The sequence below is a fragment of the Myotis davidii genome, unplaced genomic scaffold (genome assembly GCF_000327345.1).
Source record: "Myotis davidii unplaced genomic scaffold, ASM32734v1 scaffold72, whole genome shotgun sequence".
Lineage (NCBI taxonomy): Eukaryota > Metazoa > Chordata > Mammalia > Chiroptera > Vespertilionidae > Myotis > Myotis davidii.
Genome location: NW_006284618.1, coordinates 1,375,089 through 1,396,025, shown reverse-complemented (window position 1 = coordinate 1,396,025; position 20,937 = coordinate 1,375,089). Strand labels below are relative to the sequence as shown.

Genomic DNA, 20,937 nt, shown 5'->3' with positions numbered 1-20,937 from the left:
GTCTTTTCTTCACCCTCACAGCCCCAGCTTCATCCAGAAGGATGTCTGGAAGGTTGTCTGGCTGTCTGGTCTAATTAGCATATTATGCTTTTATTATTATAAATACCACATCTTGTTTATCCAGGCTATGTTATTTTAAGTCACTGAGATTTTGGGGGTTGTTTTTGATTGACATAATAAATATTAGAATTTACAATATTTAGAATATCTTGTTTTACCCAACTACCATTTGGGTAATTGAATTTGATGAATATAAATAACATCCTGCACTCTTAAAACTGTCTTAAATGACACTTCCACATTTTTATTATTTTTGCATACATCTGAATTTGGAAGTCATTAGAGCAGTTGTGAGACATACTCTCCCCATATAATGTTGATAAATCTGGTGTATGTTAATGCATTTTATTAAATTGAGACTATATTTTTACTTTTACCAAATGAAAATGTTCTGATGTTTTGATCCAGTAGCTTTATAGTTAGGAATCCACTAGCAACAGTTTCTTTGTCAATAGTTTATCCCCAATAAACAGTGTTCAGAGATTTGGTTCCCGGCTGAGATGGTAACATTAAAGTGTTAGGAATAGAACTAGTAGGACTAACCTGAGTTCAGGATCCTGAGGGGGACAGACCACAATCACAGGTGGAAAAGGAAAATGTTGCAATTTTTATTCTCAAATAGGACTGAATTTAGAATAGTTTAAATGAGTATTTGTCAACTATTTTAATGAAAAAGAAGTTAACTAATTACATGTTAACCTTTCATTTAATAAAAAAGGAGTATTTTTATGTGTTTAAAGATAAATATATCTTGATTGAATTAAATGTAACTTGACTCTCAAACCAGTTTATTATTTATTATATTAATGGAAATTAATAGAAAATAAACCACAATCAGTCAGTATTAGTTAACTTTGATTCACTGTTCAGAGTCACCTCCAAATTGCCAACAAACTGAGCCAGATTCTCTAGGTGTTTAAAATCAGAGCAAGGGTTGCTTTGCTATTTCTGTTTTGTCCGGTGGGTGGCAGCATAACTCAACTTGGATATTTTTTAAAAGCTATAATATTTATACTTGTTGAACTAAAGAGTATTTTTAAAAACGTTCATTCCCCCAAATACGGTATTTATGCCTTGCTAGAGTAAGGGAGATTTTAGATAATAAGAAAGTTGCCTGTTATTCTTTTTACATAGATTTCTAGTAAAATAAACATTGTTGCCAACTCTTCACAGGCATGTTCTACTGAAATTTTTTTCTGAGTAAGTTATTTGGAGATCTATTTATTAATCAAAACTAGCCTTTGATTAAAAGCAGTTGTTACAGCAAAGTTATTGTCTCAAAATTTTCCAGTGAGGCATCCTATAAGTTTACTATCTTTTGAAGGAAGGGACGGTGTTTTCTCCTCATAGGCTTAACATAATGCCAGATCCCAAGGAGAAATCTATAAAGGTACTTACTAATTGATATATGGCATTTGTTAGCCTTACAGCTGAGACTACCAAAACCATCTACTTGGTTAGTTCAAACAGCATCCTGAACTCAGAAAATGAAATTCGGGATGAGCAAGAGAGTCAGATCATTTAAAGAGCAGTTCTTTGCTGTTGTTTATTGTCACAGTGAACACAATACAATTATGAGTTGTGCTCTTTCTAAAACTTTTTGTTTTGAGACAGTTATATTCCTAAATTGGAAAAGATACAAGGAAAAAGTTTTCTTTAAAAAATAAGCAAATAGGGTTAAGGTGGTAGATTTTGCCAAGTGTTAAGAGATGAAGTATATAGGAAAGTGAGAAGTTATCCTCGTCCACCCGACTTCTTTGGATATTTTCTGTATTAAGTAATTCTTGGGCCTTTTGTAACTGCTCTATGTCATCTAGCCAGTCAGTTTAAAAACTAGGATTAGAACCTAGATTTATGTCATTGTTATATGGATAAGCTGAAGGAATCCTGGATTACAGAGGCTAGACTTTGATTCAGTTTATTATTTAAGCTATTTGGAAACTGTGGAAAGTCGTATTTTAGAAATAAATGAGGAAGAAATGTCCATATCATACTAGTAGTAATAATAGGAGCAGTTAACTTTGAGAGTTAAGAGAGATGTGCCTTCTGGACTCCCTTTGACTTCTTTATTGTTACCGTTAATTAGAAACGCATTCTTACAACTTATCTGAGGAGCATCTAATATGTATGTTATAGCCTAAGGCTCCTGTGGTTCACTTACCTTGTATAGAATTTACCATTTTTTGGATAGTCTACTATGGAAACACTACCTTCGCAGCAGGAGTGAGAATGGAATGTCAGATGTATCTGGGAGGGAATTCCATTTTTATGTTAGCATCTTTGTCAGCCTCAGGAGTAATTTATGTTGCTTCTGGAGCCTTCACACTTCTGTCCATTGGCAGAATGCTCTTGTTCTGGAAAGTCATGGAATAAGCCAGTTAGGCTAAAAGCGTATTATACGTTGTTTTGCTAAAGTTAGTCATGTAGAGGCAGGTTTTTAAAAAAGAAATTTCTAGTTTGACTCAAAATAATATTAAGGATCCTTGAGAGAGCAATCAGGTTCATTTGTGTGTCCAAAATGCCAAAGTCATATTTGGTAATATAGGAATTAATGTTAAAAGATTTAAAATAAAATTTCAGAATTTTTAGCATTTCCATTTGACTTAAAAAAAAACCTTCAATTTGCTGAAATTCCCCACCTTTTTGTGCATGTTGTACACCTTTTCTGCCAGGTCATTACGTATATTAATCAGAGTTAATTTAAAGACAGATGTAGGCCTCTGCATCTGGGCTTTGTTGACTCTTTAATTCTTGACATTGGGTTATAGTTTCTTGATTTTTTTGATGTTTCTTTTCTTTTTTTAAATATAATTTTATTGATTTCAGAGAGAGGAAAAGAGAGAGAGAGGTAGAAGCATCCATGATGAGAGAGAATCGGCTGCCTCCTGCATGTCCCCTACTGGGGATTGAACCCACAACCCGGGCATGTGCCCTTGACCGGAATCAAACCCAGGACCCTTCAGTTTGTAGACTGACACTCTATCCACTGAGCCAAACGGGCTAGGGCGATTTTTTGGTGTTTTTTAATTTTTGGTAACTGACCTTTGCTGGTGACAGGAGGGCAGGAGGATCTCTAGCAGTAGACAGTTTTTGCCTTAGATCAGAGAAGGGTCATCAGGTGTAGGTGGGTCACCTCTTCCCTTCAGCAAATGACTTTTGCTTTGTATCTGAATAGGGCCCAGGGTACTTGCAGCTTTTGTTTATGTCTTCCATTGGCAGCTAATCACCACTTTTTCAACTCCAGTAGGGTGCAGGGCATGCATGGGCTTCTTGAGGTACTTCTGCCCCGTCCTCAAACCTTGGCACCTCTGTGCCACAGAGAGTGGCTCTCACATCTCTTTCACTGCCTTCACTCATCTCTCAAAGACCCAGTGGAAACCCATGGAAAAGAGCTGGCGACTGGGTGGGGACTCTCCTTGTGTGAGGCTCTGGGGGATTTGTGCTGTTAGCTCACACTTGGCCTTTAATGATTCATTCAACTCCTATGGTTTTCTTGCCAGCTTTTATGGCTGCCATCACCAAAGGAGAAGCAGTTTGGGTATTTTTTCTTTCATTAGAGGAACTTGTCACTGTTTAGAATTCATTTCACTTGGTTGGGCATGTGGAAAATATAGAGACTTCAGGTCAAAAAATAGATTCTGTAGTAGGTTAACAAGACTTTTTAAAAAAAATCTATACTAATAAGAGGGTAATACGCTAATTAGACTGGACATCTTCCGGACGTCCTTCCTGACAAAGCCACGGTGGCGGGGGCCAAGGCAGAGGTGGTTAGGGGCGATCAGGTCGGCAGGGGAGAGCAGTTAGGGGCAATCAGGGCGGCAGGCAGAGGCGGTTAGGGGCGATCAAGCAGGCAAGCAGTTAGGAGCCAGTGGTCCCGGATTGGCAGAGGGATGTCCGAGGGGTCCTGGATTGGAGAGGGTGCAGGCCAGATTTCATGCACCGGGTCTCTAGTAGAATCATAAGTGTGGGACTGATGTTCTCTCATGAATTTTCCCATTCTAAGTGGAGGAGGCACTTCACTGTTCTATTTTAATAACTTTATAATCACTGAATTTGATAAGTCAAGAAATTGTTAAATTTACAGAAAAAATTCACCTATAGTCTCAATACTAATGTTGAAATGTTAGTGTATTGTATTTTTACTGATTTCAGTATAATTGGCAGCTAAATTGTCACTACTGTCATGCAGTCAATGCCTTGTGTTGCATGGTAATTACTGCTCAACCTTTTCTTGAATTCTCTAGACTTCCTTCCCTTAGAGCTCCTCTTTCCTTTGAAGTGGACATTTCTAAATGCTGAACAGCTGCCAGAGCAGCTGTTTAAAGAATCCCCTGAAGTTCTCATTAAAAATATACCTTCTGGAAAGTTTTTGAGTCAGGACTTTGGAGTGTGGCAAAGGAATCTGTCATTTACAAATTCTTCAGACGATTTGGAGAGCTAAGAGTTGCAGTCTTTGAGAGTCACTGGGCTATCGAAGAACCATTGATCCCAAAGCTGGTCTGCTCTTAAGCTCGGAGTGGTGCCATCTTATGTTTAAGTATAGGACTGTGTTGTTGCTGAAGCTACTACTCACATATGCACCCCTTAAGTGTTCTGCGCTAGAAGTATCCAGGCAAACCTGGGCAACACAAACAGCAAATCACAGTTTAAGAATCTAATGAAGAGGGACTGATGAAATAGACAATGGTGTGTCCAGAGTTGCTAGAATTATGTTGTAGAAGTATACTTGACCTGGTAAGTGATGATATGTAGCTGAGTGATAGAAGCAGATTACAAAATAATGGAGTTCCACATTGGTTACACGCACTGACACAAGAATAGAAGAACATGTTAATGGTAATTATCTACCCAATGTTAGTAGTGGTTATTTTCCTATAACTGCATTTTTAACTTAAAAATTTTAGCGAACGTGCATTACTTCTGTAAAGATGGATGTTAGTGCCCTTGTAGTGTTTGTTAGATCCTTTTTCTTCCTTATCTCATTTTAACATGGAAAAGTCATTATTTAAAGAAAACAATGTTTTTGTGAACATAAAAGCACATAGTCTTATTTTTTCTGTTTCATTTTGGTGGGATGGAGATGGGGTGTAGGTAGAGGAGGGATATAAATAAGAAATTGTGGAACTTGTTTGCATTTTACATCTGTGGTGTCCAATTCGGTGGCCTTTAGCCATATGTAATAATTCAGAGTGTAAGAGTCCTGAGCCCAAAATATGTGAGAACCACAAGGATAAAACAATTTCCAAGGTACGTTTTTAGAACGATTGCAGGTCAGTGTGATTGTATGTTAGAATTTGTGTCAAAAAGGGGTATAAATGGGATACTTGTTTTTTTGTATATACATAAAATACTTCTGGAAGGATATAAAGGAATTAAGTGTTGGCTCAGTGAGGAAGGAGTGAAAGGTACGTTCTCTAAACCTTTTTGAACTCATTTGAATTTTAAACCAGATGACTGTATTACTCCTTAAAACAAATTTTAAAACACCCCTCCAACCATCCATGTTATACATTTCCGGGAATCTAGGTCTGTTAGGAAAAGTTGGAGCAAGTTTGGAGAAGCAGTTATTTTTCTGGCAGCTTGTTTTTTTCGTGTTTGAGAAGAAAATGAAGCTTGCTTGTTTCAAGGGTAAAAAATTTCATTTTATGTCCAAGCCAAATATATTCATGTTGAAATAACGCAAATCAAATAGGTAGCAGTTTTCCCAGTGGGGCCCAAAGTATACTGAATTTAAGTTTTAAGGACGAATCATTTGATTAGTTTTTAAAAATAGTTTTTTTTCTAGGTTCCTAGTAAAGAGATTAAATTTATTTTAGGAGATTGTTATAATTTATAGTCCTGTCATTTAAAAGGTTTTGAATAAGTGCTGCATGAAATGTGGAAGCTAAGTAAATGTTCTGACATTTGATTCAGTACAAAAAGTGCTTTTTATTACTCATAACCTTTGGGGATTCTTGAAAAGAATAGCTAAGGAATTCAATTTTTTTTATTCTGTCTGCTGTTAAGTATGGCTTTTGATCAATGTTCATGCTTTTAACTTTGAAATAGTGTCCTTTCATGGAAAGGGAAAATTATTTTAATGCAAAAACTCTTCAGATTTTTTTTCAAATAATACTTCTAAAATTTATATCTTTGAATACTGAAATACCATTTCTAGAGTTCTTTGAAGCACTTTAGAGAAAGGTACTGCATGTGTTTCTGTTCATTAGTTATAGTTAAAAGTTTGCCCATAATGTAGGACCATTTCCCCAGTTTCTTTAGTTAATAAGGAATGCTTTTAATAAGGTTAATGGGTTATTATGAAGTACTTGACAAATGGGTAGTTAATTCATTAAGTTTACTTATTAGTTGCATATGCATATATAATATTTGCACATGCAAATATAGCATATGCTTGTAATATTTACACAGTATTTTTTTTAAATCTAAGCACATCTTAGAAGTAGCATAATTAGTATTTTTTAATTTTATATGTATGGAAATTGAAATTCAGAGTACTAAATGCATTGTGTAATGTCATACAGCCTTGTTACAAAGTAAAATAATTTAGATTTTAAAAAGGCTAGGTTAGATTTCAACAAGTTAAGTAAAACTTTATTTAGATTTAAGTAAAGCTCTGTTCTTGCAAGACATGCCTTTTTGTATACCTACTATGTTCCAGGCTCTGTGGTCAGCACTGAATATATAAAGATAAGACATAAATCCTGCCCTCCTAGGACTTGGAAGTTTAGGGACAGTGGGAGAAGTGAATAAGTGTGATGGTGCCTTGTTGATAGGCCATATATCCCAGATATTTATGAGGAACTGATAAATCTTGAAGGATAACTAGAAGTAGCCAGGTGAATCTGTCGAGGGGGTGTGTTAAAGACTTTGTTCAAGTAGAAAATACTCAAGGAAGCCTGACAGCACACTGATACTTGGTAACTGCTAGTAGTTCCATATGTTTGCTGTGCTGGGCTGTGCAAGAGGAAGAGCAGAATATGAACAGAAGGAGGTAAACAGTGTGCCCTAAATTGGAAATGTGAACTTTTTTCTAAAGGTTGTAGGAATGAATGTAAGTAGATGGAAGGACTTAGATTGACCAAAGTTTGAGACTTAGCTCTTGGGCTTCTTAGCTGTGGGACCATAGTCAAGGGACTAAATATTTTGAGCCCCAGTTGCTTCATATGTAAAGTGGAAATAACATTCAATTTGCAGACAGTTAGGAAGACTAAGAAAATGTTAAAAAAAGCACTAGTGTGCACCAAACGTTTAAGTAGTCCATAATGGAAGCTGAATTAGGAGAGATCCCTATACATATTCTAAGCTTGTAAGAAGAGCCCTTTGCATTTTAGATGGTGATGGAAGGTCTTTAAACCTGTTTCCCAGAGTGGTCACATTTCTGTTCTTTCTCACAGGCCAGCCCTCCAGATGTCTATATTGAAAGATTTAACATAGCTCTTGGACAGTATATGGGAGCACTGCAGAGCATTGTGCCTCTTTTCATATACATGGTAAGTTAGAGCTTGGTTTACTGGTCTGAGTATCGAGAGGGAAGCATGTTCTATTTTTCTTTTACTATATGTTATGGTAGAAATGGAAAATAATCTATTTTAGGAATGTTGGATAGTGTTGGCATAGAAGAATTTTCCGTTTTAAAATTACATAAAAAACATTGCTATGTAGATAATTAGGCATTAATATCAGTAACCACCCAATTAGCATTTATTTTATTTCTGCCATAATGGAAGATATTGGAAAATAAATATGTATAAGAAAGATGTTTTATCCTCAGAAAAAAGAGAATTAAGACATGTATCTAAAATCATGAATGCCAAGTAAGTCATTCTATCAAAAAATAGAACAATAAAATTTGCTTCCATTCTGATGATCTCTTTCATTTGGAAAATTATGCCTTGAGTATAATTTGTAGTCTGTTGAATCTGTTGATTAGTCCTTCCCCTCTTTAAATATTTAAAGTTGTAGAATCTTAATGTTAGTGTTCCTATTGAATGGAGCGGCTCATTTTCTCAATGAGTAAAATCATTATCCCAATTCCTCTTTGTTTATTAGATTTAAGGTATGGGATGTTTAGGTTGGTCCTATTTTCTATAGCATAGAGATTGCATGTTTTATACCAGTCTTCAAAATTATTATTTACTCTCCATAAGATATACTTTACTGAAAAGAACAAAAACAAAAACAAAACACCACAAATTAACAACTAGAAAAAAACCCAAAACAGAACACTGGGAGGAGTTTCTATGATCAGCAGAGACTATTATTTAAGTAATTTATTGAAGATAATTACAGTTGAAAAATATGCAGTTAAAAATAACGACATGTCGCCCTAACTGGTTTGGTTCAGTGGATAGAGCGTCAACCTGCGGACTCAAGGGTCCCAGGTTTGATTCGGGTGAAGGGCAGTACCTTGGTTGCGGGCACATCCCCAGTAGGGAGTGTGCAGGAGGCAGCTGATTGATGTTTCTCTCTCATCGATGTTTCTAACTATCCCACTCCCTTCCTCTCTGTGAAAAATCAATAAAATACATTTAAAAAAAATAACATGTCCATGTTATTTTAGAGAAAAATCTTCCCTAAGAGACATTAGGTGACAAAGCAAGATACAAAGCAGTGTGTAATATTTCTCCATTAGCAAGTGTTTTCTTCTTTATTAGGGAAAAAAGTATATCCCCATGTTACGTAAGCCGTATTTTAGAAAGATTATACAAAGTGTCGTCCCTACTGTAGGACGGGACCTTTGGGAAGGGGACAGAGTGTCTGGCTGTGGGACAGTTGTTTTTCTTGTGTAACCTTTTGCATGGTTTTAATTTTTGACCATGTGCATATTATTTTTATAATTTTTTAAAGAGAAAAATAAAACTTGTGTTAAGAATTGCGAGCATCAGCACGTTGGTAGTGTTCCTCTTTTCATTTTCCATTCCTAGACATTGAGTTAACATTTACACAAGAACAAATTCAATCTTTTGTGACTTGTCAGTCATTCTAATCAGGATGCTCTTGCTGCCAGAAATAGAAGGCCTGATTCAAAGTGATTTAAATAGGGAAAGAATTAGCTTTTGTAATGATATCCAGATATAAGGCAGTCTTCAGGGTTGGCTGGATCTGTGGTTTAAGTGTCACAAAGGACTCAGGTTCTGTTTTCTTTCTTTTGTACACAACATCTTGAAACACACCATGTTCTCCTCATGGTGGTAAGATGACTGTAAGATACTTTTCCCTTGAGCCTGGGTTTCTCTCAGTTATTGGGCTATCTTGGGTCATGGGTCTATCTTTGAACCAGAGACCATCTCTAAGGAATGCCATAGGCTGAATGGCTAAGCATTGAATGGAGCGTATGTTGGGGAGTCAGCAGTGCACGTTCAATACCTGCTTTCAGCGTAGGTCACTAATAAATGGGGACCTTTCAAAAGGCATGGTAAGTGCTTGTCACACAGTGGTTCCATGTGTCTGTACATCATCTCTGTCTAGGACAGGTCGTGTCAGGTATCGCCCATGTTCTTTTGGAGGTGTATGGTTCATTGCATTTCATCTTTATGTGCTTTCACCCCCATGCCAGAAAGACACGTAAATAGGGCAGGGCTTTCTATCTGTTGTTTGATGTTGCATTTTTATGTTTTGCTTGATGCTTTTATGAATTGTTTTCTAAAATAATTTATTTTTAGTGTTTCAGTTTTAGACTGATCATTTCCCCTAATGATGCACTGAAAAGTAATTTATTTTCCCTTTCAGAATAAGTTTTACATCGAAACAAAACTTAACAGAGACTTAAAAGATGACCTTATAAAGCTGTTTACGGAACATGTTGCAGAAAAGCACATTTACAGCCTAATGCGTAAGTACTTTGGCTTATAGGGGTGAGATAACACTAGCAATGATATACATAATTTTTGATCAGAGAGCACTGGCACAGCAGAAGGTGTTGAAGCTCAGTTCTCTAGAGAGAGCCATGAGGAATTGAAAATGTGAGTTGAAGATCATCCAGTGAGCTGGAGCTGCTTGACCCCGTTGCTGGACAGTGCCTTCATATCTGGCCTGACACTTGCTACCTCTCCCCCTTCGGACAATGGAGTAAATATTATCAAAGGGTTCGCCCCTGACTTTGTTACTGGTAACTCTAGAAGGAGTTCGGTGTGATATCTTTGAGGTGTAGCACAGAATCCTCCCTGATTTTTACTCTTTAGTGCAAAAACCCTTCCCTCATCTGGCTCTGTCATTTTTTGTGTTTTTTTAAAAAAGTATGTATTTTTATTGATTTTAGAGATGAGAGAGAGAGAGAGAGAGAGAGACAGACAGAGACATGAATGATGAGAGAGAATCATTGATTGGCTGACTCCTGCACATCCCCACCTGGGGATCAAGCCCACAACCCAGGCATGTGCCCTGACTGGGAATCGAACCGTGACTTCCTGGTTCATAGGTCAATGCTCAACCACTGAGCCATTCTGGCCAGGCTAGAATTTCAGTTTTAAACATTATATTTTGAAAACATTTCCTATAGTGCTTAAATTTACATTTGTCTCTTTAAAATTTATCTATGCCATTCAAAATTATAACTGTCTACTGATGATAAAATTCAAAGGATAAACTTCAACAATGCACCTTTGGCCTTCATATAAATTCAGTGTAACTCACATCTGTTTGAAACTGTGAGGTCATTGTTGGCCAAGTGAGATGGCTTTTCCATTTTAAAAAAGGCAAGAACAGAAGGAAACAGCTTGTCCAATTTTACAACCCTGACATACAGTAAAATTATGCTATGTTTTATGGAGTATTTTGGTTAGTAAATTGCAGGTCTTAGACAAATTAAAAATGAACTGTTCTGTGTCAGGACTATCTTTTGTATCCACTAAATAATGGAATTTGTTTGTGTCTGTTAATGATGTTACCTAGAAGAATTATTTCTATCCATTTAAAAATGTTCTAATAAAATCTTTGTCCTGCAGTGGATAACCTGAAAGGAAACTGACTCTGTTGTCATGTTCAGTCAGGGTTGCATGGTTACTAGAGTTATGGAAGTGAGAAGGATGAGCAAGCGTGATCTCTCTTGCCATTACCTTTAGTTAAAAAAAAAAAAGTACATACAGCTGTAGCATTTGGGGAAGTACTGACTCTCTGAGTCAGTCTGACTCTGTGATTGTAGTTACTGAAATTACCAATAATATGTCTTTCAGGAAAATTCCAAGAGCCTCAACTATGGTAATTTGGGGGAAAGAGAAATGATTGAGAGAATTACAGAACACTTCATCCCCCAAGTGTAAATTTTTTGAATCAGGAACATAATAGGAAGCACTTTCAGCTTACTCACTAGGTACCATGAATACCAGTGCTTTTAGAAAGGTCTACTTGTTTCAGAACCTCCATGAGTTGAGTAATTTCCATTAGTATTTCAACAGACTTGTACATATTTACTTGTTAGATCGAGCTCTGTTGCATTGGATTTAAAAACAATCTTTAATGTATAAACTCTTGGTTTGTCCTATTGGGCCTTTCTTTTCTTGCACTTGCTTACTCTTCCATCTTTGGGAGAAATAGTAATAGAAAGAGAAACCTTGACAAGAAGTGTTACATTGTTTTTATATACCATTTTATCTTTTTATTTCAGCTTTACTTTTAGAAGCCCAGTCAACACCATTTCAGGTCACACCTTCAACTATGGCAAATATTGTGAAAGGCCTGTACACTCTCCGACCAGGTAAACTCATGCATCATTTCTTTTGGGGTTGGACTTGTTTGTGGTAGTTCCATGCCTACCCAGCAGGACAGTGTTGCTTCTCCCTGTGTTTTCTGAGGCCTAATGGTATTTGGATTGTTATGGCAAAAAATATTGAGTAGATACTCATCATTGTGAAATGTAAACTCAGGACTCAGTTGCAGTTATCTCTATTCTAGTGAAAGCCAACGCAAGTACAAGAAATAATTTGTAGGAGACACTTTAGATAAAATTGACTCTCCTGTCTGGCATTAATCTTTGTCTTTTTTGTTAGGGAGTTTCTCCTTTACTTCTGTCCCACACTACAGATACTATGCATAGACATATAAATTCATAACTCCATCTTCTTTGGCCTCTTACATAACTTGCAAGCAATCAGTTGGGGGTTTTAGAAGGTATTCCCCTGGGGAAAGAGGGACTACTTTAATTACCTTTTTGTGAAATTCTTTTATCGTTTGAAGATTCAATGAAATAAGACCTGATCTAAATTGTTTAACACAGTGCCTCATAGTATAATAAGCATACTAATATGAACTGTTATTACTATTCAGTGGTTGTTTTAATTGGTGGCTTGATTGTTTGCTTAATTTAAAAGATATGTCAGAATTTAGCTTGCTAAAAATGGAAACTTGGTGAAAATTATACTAGAGGTAGAGTATGATGGCAAATACTTCTTTCTACTTTAAACAGTTAGTGACTTCTACAGTATTCAAATTTAATGTTACTTAAATTTGACCAGGTCTTGCTCCATTCTCCATAATTTTTAAACAAATTACGTGTATAAAGTAATTATATATAAAGTAGCAAAAATATATTATTTCATGTGTCCAATAAACTGATGTTTTTCTTTTTGTAGTTTCTCAGAATTTTGAATTTCATTTCACTAAATGTGATGAAATGGCTCATGGATTTGTCCTTTAGCACTAGGTTATGAATGATTTATTTTATTTTAGTTTGGAAGGCATCCAAGTGCAGTTTGACAAATTTCTAAATTCTACTTCTTAGCTTTATCATAAAAGCTCTGGCTTTTAGCATGAGTAACAAGTTGCAGAATGAAAGTAATCACTATGGGTAGAAAGACTCATAGCTACATGTTCATCTAAATGCTATTTTATCTAAGTTTGAGCTCTTACAGGATTCATACTATTTATGAGGAGAATTCTGTATTTGAGAATTGTCCTTTTCAAAAGGTGAATTGTATCACAGACTAGCCTTTTGTAACCCTAGGCATTTTCTGAGATACAAGTAAACATATTTTGACATTTACATGTCTTGCCTATTGTGTTCATGGTTTATTTTATTATTTTTTAAAAATAATTCTTTATTGAAAATATTTGTTCCTGGTTTATTAAAGCAGTTTTATTCACCTAACAGATTAAGGTTAAAATATTTTAAAAGTGGAATTTTATCTATTTATTTATTCATTTTTGAGTTTTTAATTTATCTTTATTTTTTAAAGTATTACCGATGTTCCCTGCCCCCATTGACCCCCTTCCCAGGTCCTCACCGCACTATTGTCTGTGCCCATGGGTTATGCATATCCTATATAATAAAAGCCTAATATGCTAATGATATGCTAAGGCTGCTCAACCGCTCACTATGACGTGCACTGACCACCAGGGGGCAGATGCTCCAACTGGCAGGTTAGCTTGCTGCTGGGATCTGGCCAATTGGGACTGAGTGAGACTGGCCGTACATGCCCTGGAGCCCTCCTGTGTCCCTCCCCAGCCCCGATCATGCACTTTGTGGGGGTCCTTCGGCCTGGCCTGTGCCTTCTTGCAATCTGGGACACCTTGATCCCACAGGCCAAACCAAGGGACCCCACTGGTGCACGAATTTGTGCACTGGGCCTCTAATATGCATATAAGTTCTTTGGTTAATCTCTTCCTGCCCTCTTCCCCTTCCCTCTGAGAATCGTCAGTAAAAGTTGAATTTTAAATGTAAAAGTTTCTTTTACTACGGTGGTTCTCACATGCTGATCTTTGTATAATGAATGTATCTGGATCAACCAAGGAGGTTTTCTAAACTCTAGATTCCTGGGCCCTAATCCTTGGAGATTCTGATGACTATTATCATTTTAGGTGTGTTTTCATTTGGTCTTTAGAAGCTCAGCTTGAAAATAGTTGTAGCCATGCCATCCTGCCCTTCTGCATGTATACACACACTTTTGTTGTTGTTCATATATATTTTAATGACTACGTGGAGTTTCATAAAAGGGCAGGTCTGTTTGATTCCTGCCAGCTCACCCTGATTGGTTAGTGTTCCCCTGAGCACTGTATTGAGACTTTCTAAACCATGTTTGAGATAAGCTAGATGGAAGGAAATGGTTGAGAACATTTTGCCATGAGTTTGAACAAGGGATGAGTGGATTGACCCGTGTAATTTGTGGTCCTTATTTATTTGGTGTTTTTTTTTTTTTTTACCATCTCTAACTTGGCTGTTCTGTTGAATTTTTTACTTATCTGACTCAGCATTGCACAGCATTAGTGCAATTTTTTTCAAATTTAGAATTACATTTACTCAGATTATTATTTTTAAATTGAACTCACTGGAATAAATAGAGCTTTGACATTTTATGGTTCTTGAGGTACACAGCTAAGATGTTTTCCAAGAGGGAACATTTGAAGAGGTCAGATTAAAAGAACCCAAAAGGGTAACAATGCTCAGAGGGCCACCAGCAAGGAGCGCTGGTTTCATCACACCTGCTCCAGGTGCTCCTTATTTACAGTTAGAGTTCAGTGAGCAGTGGGAAGAGATTGTGTTTATTTTGAGTTTTTGTGAATATTAACAAGGCTTTTATTCTATTTTTTTTATTTGTAAATTATTTTCATTCCTGTCTTTCATTTATCTGGTCTTAACTGATTTGTAAAAATGCTCCATAATAAAAATATGAATTAATCACCAATGCAGATATTTCCTTAGGCTTCTCTATTGTCTATTTATTCTGAATGTTTTTCTTTAGATTGTTCTCTTGATCATTTATCTTTTTAAATAATTAAATAACAATACAATTATTTTCTTTTACTGTTTACATATATTTAATTTGCTGTATTTAGCATGGGTCAAATAGGTCTTTCTTCAAAAGTACTTACTAGTTATCTCCAGCCCACTTGTTAAATGTTGATTTCCCATCCATTTTTGTGGGCTTCTTTTTTATATGTCTACTTATTACTGTCTGCACAATTCTCTTCTTGGTCCAGTGTGCCATCTTTTATTTAATTAATTAATTAATTTATTTATTTATTTTATTGCTTAAAGTATTACAAAGGGTATTACATATGTGTCCTTTTTTTCCCCCTGCCCTTGACAATCCCCTGGCCTCCCCTATCCCCCAGTGTCTTATGTCCATTGGTTATGCTTATATGCATGCATACAAGTCCTTCGGTTGATCTCTTACCCCTCTCCCTCCTGCCCCCCAACCCTCCCCAGCCATCTTAACAAATGCTTTATAGGGCTAATTCCCACCAAGTCTCTTCCCTCCAATTGCCCCCCACTCAGAATTCTTAAGTTATCTTGTTCATGTTTTCCCTCACGTTTATAAGTTTTGATAAGGATCATTTAAAATTCTCTAGAGATTTTCATTAAATTTTGTTATAGTGGCAAAATGTAAAAACATCTGCTTTCTTTACACTGTAAATTCTTTTTAGAAAGGAAATTTAACCTCTTGTATGTTCTTTATCAGAATGGGATTGCACCTAAATTTGGTTTAATATATATTTAACTTAATTTGCCTCTATGATTTTGTTAATGAATTGTTTCCTTCCCTCACAGAGTGGGTTCAGATGGCTCCAACTCTATTTTCTAAATTTATTCCAAATATTCTCCCTCCGGCGGTGGAATCTGAACTTTCTGAATATGCTGCTCAAGATCAGAAACTTCAAAGAGAACTTATGCAGAATGGTTTTATGAGGCAAGTTTTTTCCCCTTTGTGACAAAATAACATCAGTTTCCTTAGGCCAGTTTGGCTTGGCAGGGGAGGGATGCCAAGGTTCTTAGACGGAAATAACTGTCTAAGAGTCAAGCTGTTCCCGGAAGAGGTAGGCTACCTACGTCTGTGGAATGTTGAGGCTGCGTTTTGATTTTATGGAAGCTGCTCTTCACTAAATGGATTTTGAAGAAGCTATTTCTCAGTGGGTGGGCAGTTAGCTGGCAGCCTCCAAGAGCTCTTCAAACTTTGATCCTCATATTAGTTCTGAACATTTGGAAAAGCATTATAGAAATTTTATGATCAGTTATAGGTACTTTTATGACTAAACTAGTGTAAAGAGGCTTTAGATTCTCTTTTTCTTATTTTCACTTTTGCCCTAAATTCTAGTTCTTCTTAAAAAAGAAGGTATCTCTTTAATGTTGCCGGATGTTTGCCTTCCTTGGTTTTAACATATACACGTCACTAATTTCTCTAAAATTTACAATTCCGTATCATGACTATAACCCAGAAAATCTTGCGAAGTGCATCTTTTCAACTAAAATAAATTATATAAAAACTTTGTGATTCCTATGGGAAAATACCCTATATGTCACCACATCACTGAAGGGTATCCTTATTCTTTACTTACATTTTTATTTATCTTCTTTTATTTGGATCCATGGCATTAAAGGAAGAAAGTTGTGGGAAGGAAGACAGCTGGTTCCCTCATTAGGCATAGTGGTGACCACACGTAGTAGTAAGTTGATCATTGAGGCCAAATTAAATCTCAGAATATTGGTCTTGACCAAGACCACTGTTACCAAGTCTGTGGTTTCAGCACAGGTTAGGAAATAAAGCAGATAATTTGTTGACCCAGGGATTGGCATTTCCCCCCATTTTGTCCTGGTGGCATCTATGCCCATATGGTAGTGGGGGCACTGAGTAACCACTGCCAGTTCTCACTGGAAAGGCTCCGTGAAGCTGTATGGCTAGATAGGCCTCTAAACACCACTTTCTTAGAGCAAGTTAGGGAAGGAAAGGCCAGTGGGAAATACTAGTAGAACGTAAACAGCTAGTTTCTCTCTCTGATGCTCAGTGGTTACCTGTTTCCTGACATTGACTGTAACATTTCTAACAGCAGTATTATTTTCATACACAGAATGAGGCCGTGTAATGCCATAGTAGTTTTACTTATTTTCAAAGAGCTAATATATTTGTGTGGTTCAAAAATCAAAATGAGAATAAAAAATACACACTGAGCGGTTTGTCCCCCCCTGTCTCCCTATCTACACCCACCCCATTAGGTAGTCATTTTTTAAAATTTCTTATGATTCCTTCCAGTGTTTTTCTTAATGTACAAAAAATATAAAATAGTTTTGATTTTTATTCATTTCTTACATGTTCGATTTTGTAACTGTACTCCAACTTATTTAACCAGTCCCCAGTAGATGGCCACTTGAATTATTTCCAGCCTTTTGCTATTACAGAGAATGCTGCAACGAATAGCCTTGTCCATGTATAATTCTATACCTGTTGCAGGTATATCTGGAGAGTAAATTTCCATAAGTGGGATTGCTGGGTCAAGAGTAAAAGCAGTTGTAATTTTGATTAATATTGCCAAATTGCCCTCCATAGGGGATTGTCTGTTTTGCATATGTACCAGCTGAGTTTGAAAGTGCCTGTTCTTCATGGCCTTGCATGTGAAGTATGTTGTTAAACTTTGGGATTTTTGCCAACCTCACAGGGTTGGTTTAACTTGCATTTCTTGTTAAGGGTGAGGGCTGAGCATAGTTTCATGTTTGTATTTCATTTTCTCTAAACTTCCTGTTCATGTCCTTTTTTCATTTTTCTATTTGATTATTAGTTGTTTTTTTCTCTGTTTCTAGAAGCTCTTTCTATAGTGAAAAGATTGATTCTTTGCCTGAGATAAGACTTTATTTTTTTGTTTGCCTTTTGATTTACTTATGATGCTGTTGTTTTTTTTTTAAATTTTAAGTTATGTAGAAGTTTTTATTTATTTTTGTGTAACTTTGTCAGGTTTTTTCTTTTTCTGGCTCATGTGTTTTGAATTCTAGTTTAAAGTTTTTCCTTACATATTTAAAAATAAATGCAGAATAGTCTGAGTGTACCTTTTATGTTCCCCTTTCTCCCCCCATAATATGTGGGGGGAAATCACCATAAATTTGAAGTCTTTTATGCTTATATTCATGTTTTATGTGAGTGTTTGCTTTTAATTTTAGAGATGAACTTATTGGTCTCTTTAACAAATAGCCTTCTGAAAACTTTTATCTCTGTGAACCAGTTTAGGAAGTAAGCTCTCGTGGACTTCTCTGAGCACCTTGAATTTACCTTTCCGCAGAGTGGGCAACTATTTAAACACATCCAGAGACATTTCCTAACCCTAATTTTGGAACTGGTATATGACAATAGGTTGCAGGACTGTAAAATTTGCTGGGGATGAGTAACTGACTCCACAAATAGCTTCATGGAACATTGCTCTTGTACATGGACTAACATGGCACTATTTGCCAAGGCCAAGTTGATCATATTCAGGGAAGTGCCTTGGAGTTGAGTTTGGATTTTTTGTTTCTCTTAGTGGAATTCTTTCATACACCTTCTGCCTGAAATTTTTAAATGTTAGTTTTCCAGAGGTGACAAAATTAAAATGCTTTATTTCACAGACTGAATTGGGCCATTTCTAGAATTAAGTTAGCAATTCGTTACATATTTACTATGAGAATTAAGGTTTGCCTCAAAAATTCTTCTGAGGAGTGCCTAGCACAGAGTAGGTAGGCCCTGCCCAAGCTCACCTTCTTGGACTCACTCCGCCCCACTGCTGCGCTGGCCCAGCCTGGCAGAAGGGATGTGCAGCGCCCTCCATGTAGCTGCTGGGAGGGAGTCTGCCTGCACTTCCAGCTCTTGTTCCACGTTTTGCCTCGCCAGCTGTGATGCCTTCCTTGATCAGTATTTGGCTAGAATTATTTTAGAAGAAATTGCACCCACCAATGCAAAAAAAACAATAACAAAAAACAAAGAATATAGTACAGGCTATCTTAACAAGAATTCTGTTGCTGGCTTTTCTGATGTGAGCAGTCATTTTATGGTTTATTAGAGGCTTGATACACAAAATTTGTGCAAGGGGCTCCGCCCATCGCAGCCCTGGCTGCCTCACGGCCCCTCAGCCCCACCCACTGGTCCTTCTGGAAGGTCATTCTGCCTTCTGGTCTAATTAGCATATTAGCTCTTTATAATATAGGATAGGATGCCTTATCAACCACGATTCCTGTTCAGCTTTGCAAACTATTTTTTCATTTAAGATTATGTTCCACTTACATGATGTACGGAGTCCTGAATAGGCAGTACACAGCTTTAATGTGGATGGCACAGAGTAAGTCTTTGAAATATTTCGAAATAATGTGTGAGTGTTGTAAATATATCCTCTTTTGCATTTAATGGGCAGATGCTCACTTGAGCTGGAGTTATGTGAAATATTCAGGTGCATGGAAATACAATGTGGACTTACTTCAAAGCTAGAATGAACGAATAAACTAAGAGCAACATTTTCTTTTTATCTGCTACCTGCATAATTGCACTGATGATTGTCAGGGAAGACCGATTGGTATCTGCTGTTGTCATATTGCTTTACAGAAGATAAGCTCATGTGGGAACATCTAACGTGCATGCCCCGAGATGGAGTATCTCATTCAAACCAGCCTGTGGTCCTCCTCAAAGTGGCTACTCAATAGCTTTTAAGGGCAAATAAGATGTTCTTTCTATCTGAAAGAACCAATCCAGTTGGTACCTGAATTTCTGAAACCAAGTAGAGCTTGGCAGGTAGGGGTACTGGTCTTTTAGCTGAGAGGTGACTCTAGATGGAACTTTTCCCTTCAGTAGAAGGGTCTGGTGTGGAGCGCAGCGTACAGCTTTCCTTGCTGCCGCATTAGATGTCTTCGGCAGCCTTTCCGCTACCTTTTTTCCTCCTGTCATTCTCACACCTGTGTTTCTCTCCTGTTACTTTCTGCATGTTCAGTTTTCATTTGGCGTTTGGGGGTTGGGAATGTGAGGTTCCAGATATGAAATTCTACATTTTCCTTTTGGTCAGCAATAATTGTTTGTTTCAAGACTATTTGGTGAATGCTGCTGTGACAATACCAGTGTAAATAGTAATGATGTAAGACACTCAGCTGCTTTGTATAGTGTTCACAACAGAGATCTTTGGAAAGTGGCATTAAAATATCTGTTTTCATGTCCTAACATGCAGAGTTCTCTAAGCTGCCTGAGGCTAGCTCATGCTAAACGTATGCACATTTTTCTCTCAGTGCTCAGCCGGGAGAAGAACAAGGGGCCTTCATGGCTCTCCTGCCCGTCATTAAGGCTTCTCACCCAGCCCCGCAGGAGGTCTTCTTTTCCTAGTCTTGAGCAAAAACCAGAGAAAGAAAATTGGAAATTATTTTTGCTTTTACAAAAGATCACTCTGGCTCTTGCCTGGACTAAGATTGTTGAGAAGCAGAAAATAATTAACTTGAGCTGGCATTTTAATAATCTGTAGAGGCTGTTTATGAATTATTTGCTCACTTGTTCAGCAGATACTTATTTCCTGCTGTGTGCTAGACACTGTTCTGGGTACTGGTGAACAAGGCAACAAAGTTCCTGTTTCTACAGAGTTTGTGCTTCAATGTAAGAGATAAATAATAAACATGGAAACAGTTTATTTCAAATAATAGTGTTATGAAGAAAATGAAACCGAGTGTGGGATAGAGAATGAGTGACCAGGGCATATGTGAGGGGCATTCCAGCTAACCTGGTAATGTCATGCCTTCCAGGGAGGAGACATTCCCGCTAGGGAAGAGGTGATCAGGAGCTAGCCATTGGCTGACTAGGGGAGAGTATTGCAGGCAGAGAAAATAGTCAGTACAACAGTGCTAACGTGTCTAAGGGGCAGAAAGAGAACCAGAGTGGCTGAAGTGACCAGAGCTCGGTAAGGAGGATAGAGAGGTAGACAGCAACCAGATCTCATAGGACTGGGAAAGTGAATGTGAATTGATTTTTAACTGTAATGGAAACCTACTGAAGGGCTTTAATCAGAGGCATGAAATAATTTTATGTATGCTTTTACATAAGATCACTCTGGCTCTTGTCTGGACTAGTAGAAAGACTTGCGGTTGTGTAGGGGAGAGATGATAGTGTCTTGGATTGGGGTTGTCGCTGTGGAGTAGATGAGTGTTGATTTGTTTTGGATTATGTTTCAAAAGAGGGA

General features: G+C 37.0%; 1 protein-coding gene across 1 annotated transcript in view; it reads left to right on the top strand.

Moving 5' to 3' along the window:
- The window catches only part of CACUL1 (CDK2 associated cullin domain 1), a 79,928-nt gene that overhangs the window by 22,159 nt on the left and 36,832 nt on the right, over window positions 1-20,937 (top strand). Inside the window, exons 5-9 of the mRNA XM_015572463.1 lie at window positions 7,458-7,553; window positions 9,793-9,895; window positions 11,666-11,755; window positions 15,545-15,683; window positions 18,998-19,068. Of these exons, the coding sequence (XP_015427949.1) occupies window positions 7,458-7,553; window positions 9,793-9,895; window positions 11,666-11,755; window positions 15,545-15,683; window positions 18,998-19,068 (499 nt within the window). The remainder of the gene's footprint in view (window positions 1-7,457; window positions 7,554-9,792; window positions 9,896-11,665; window positions 11,756-15,544; window positions 15,684-18,997; window positions 19,069-20,937) is intronic.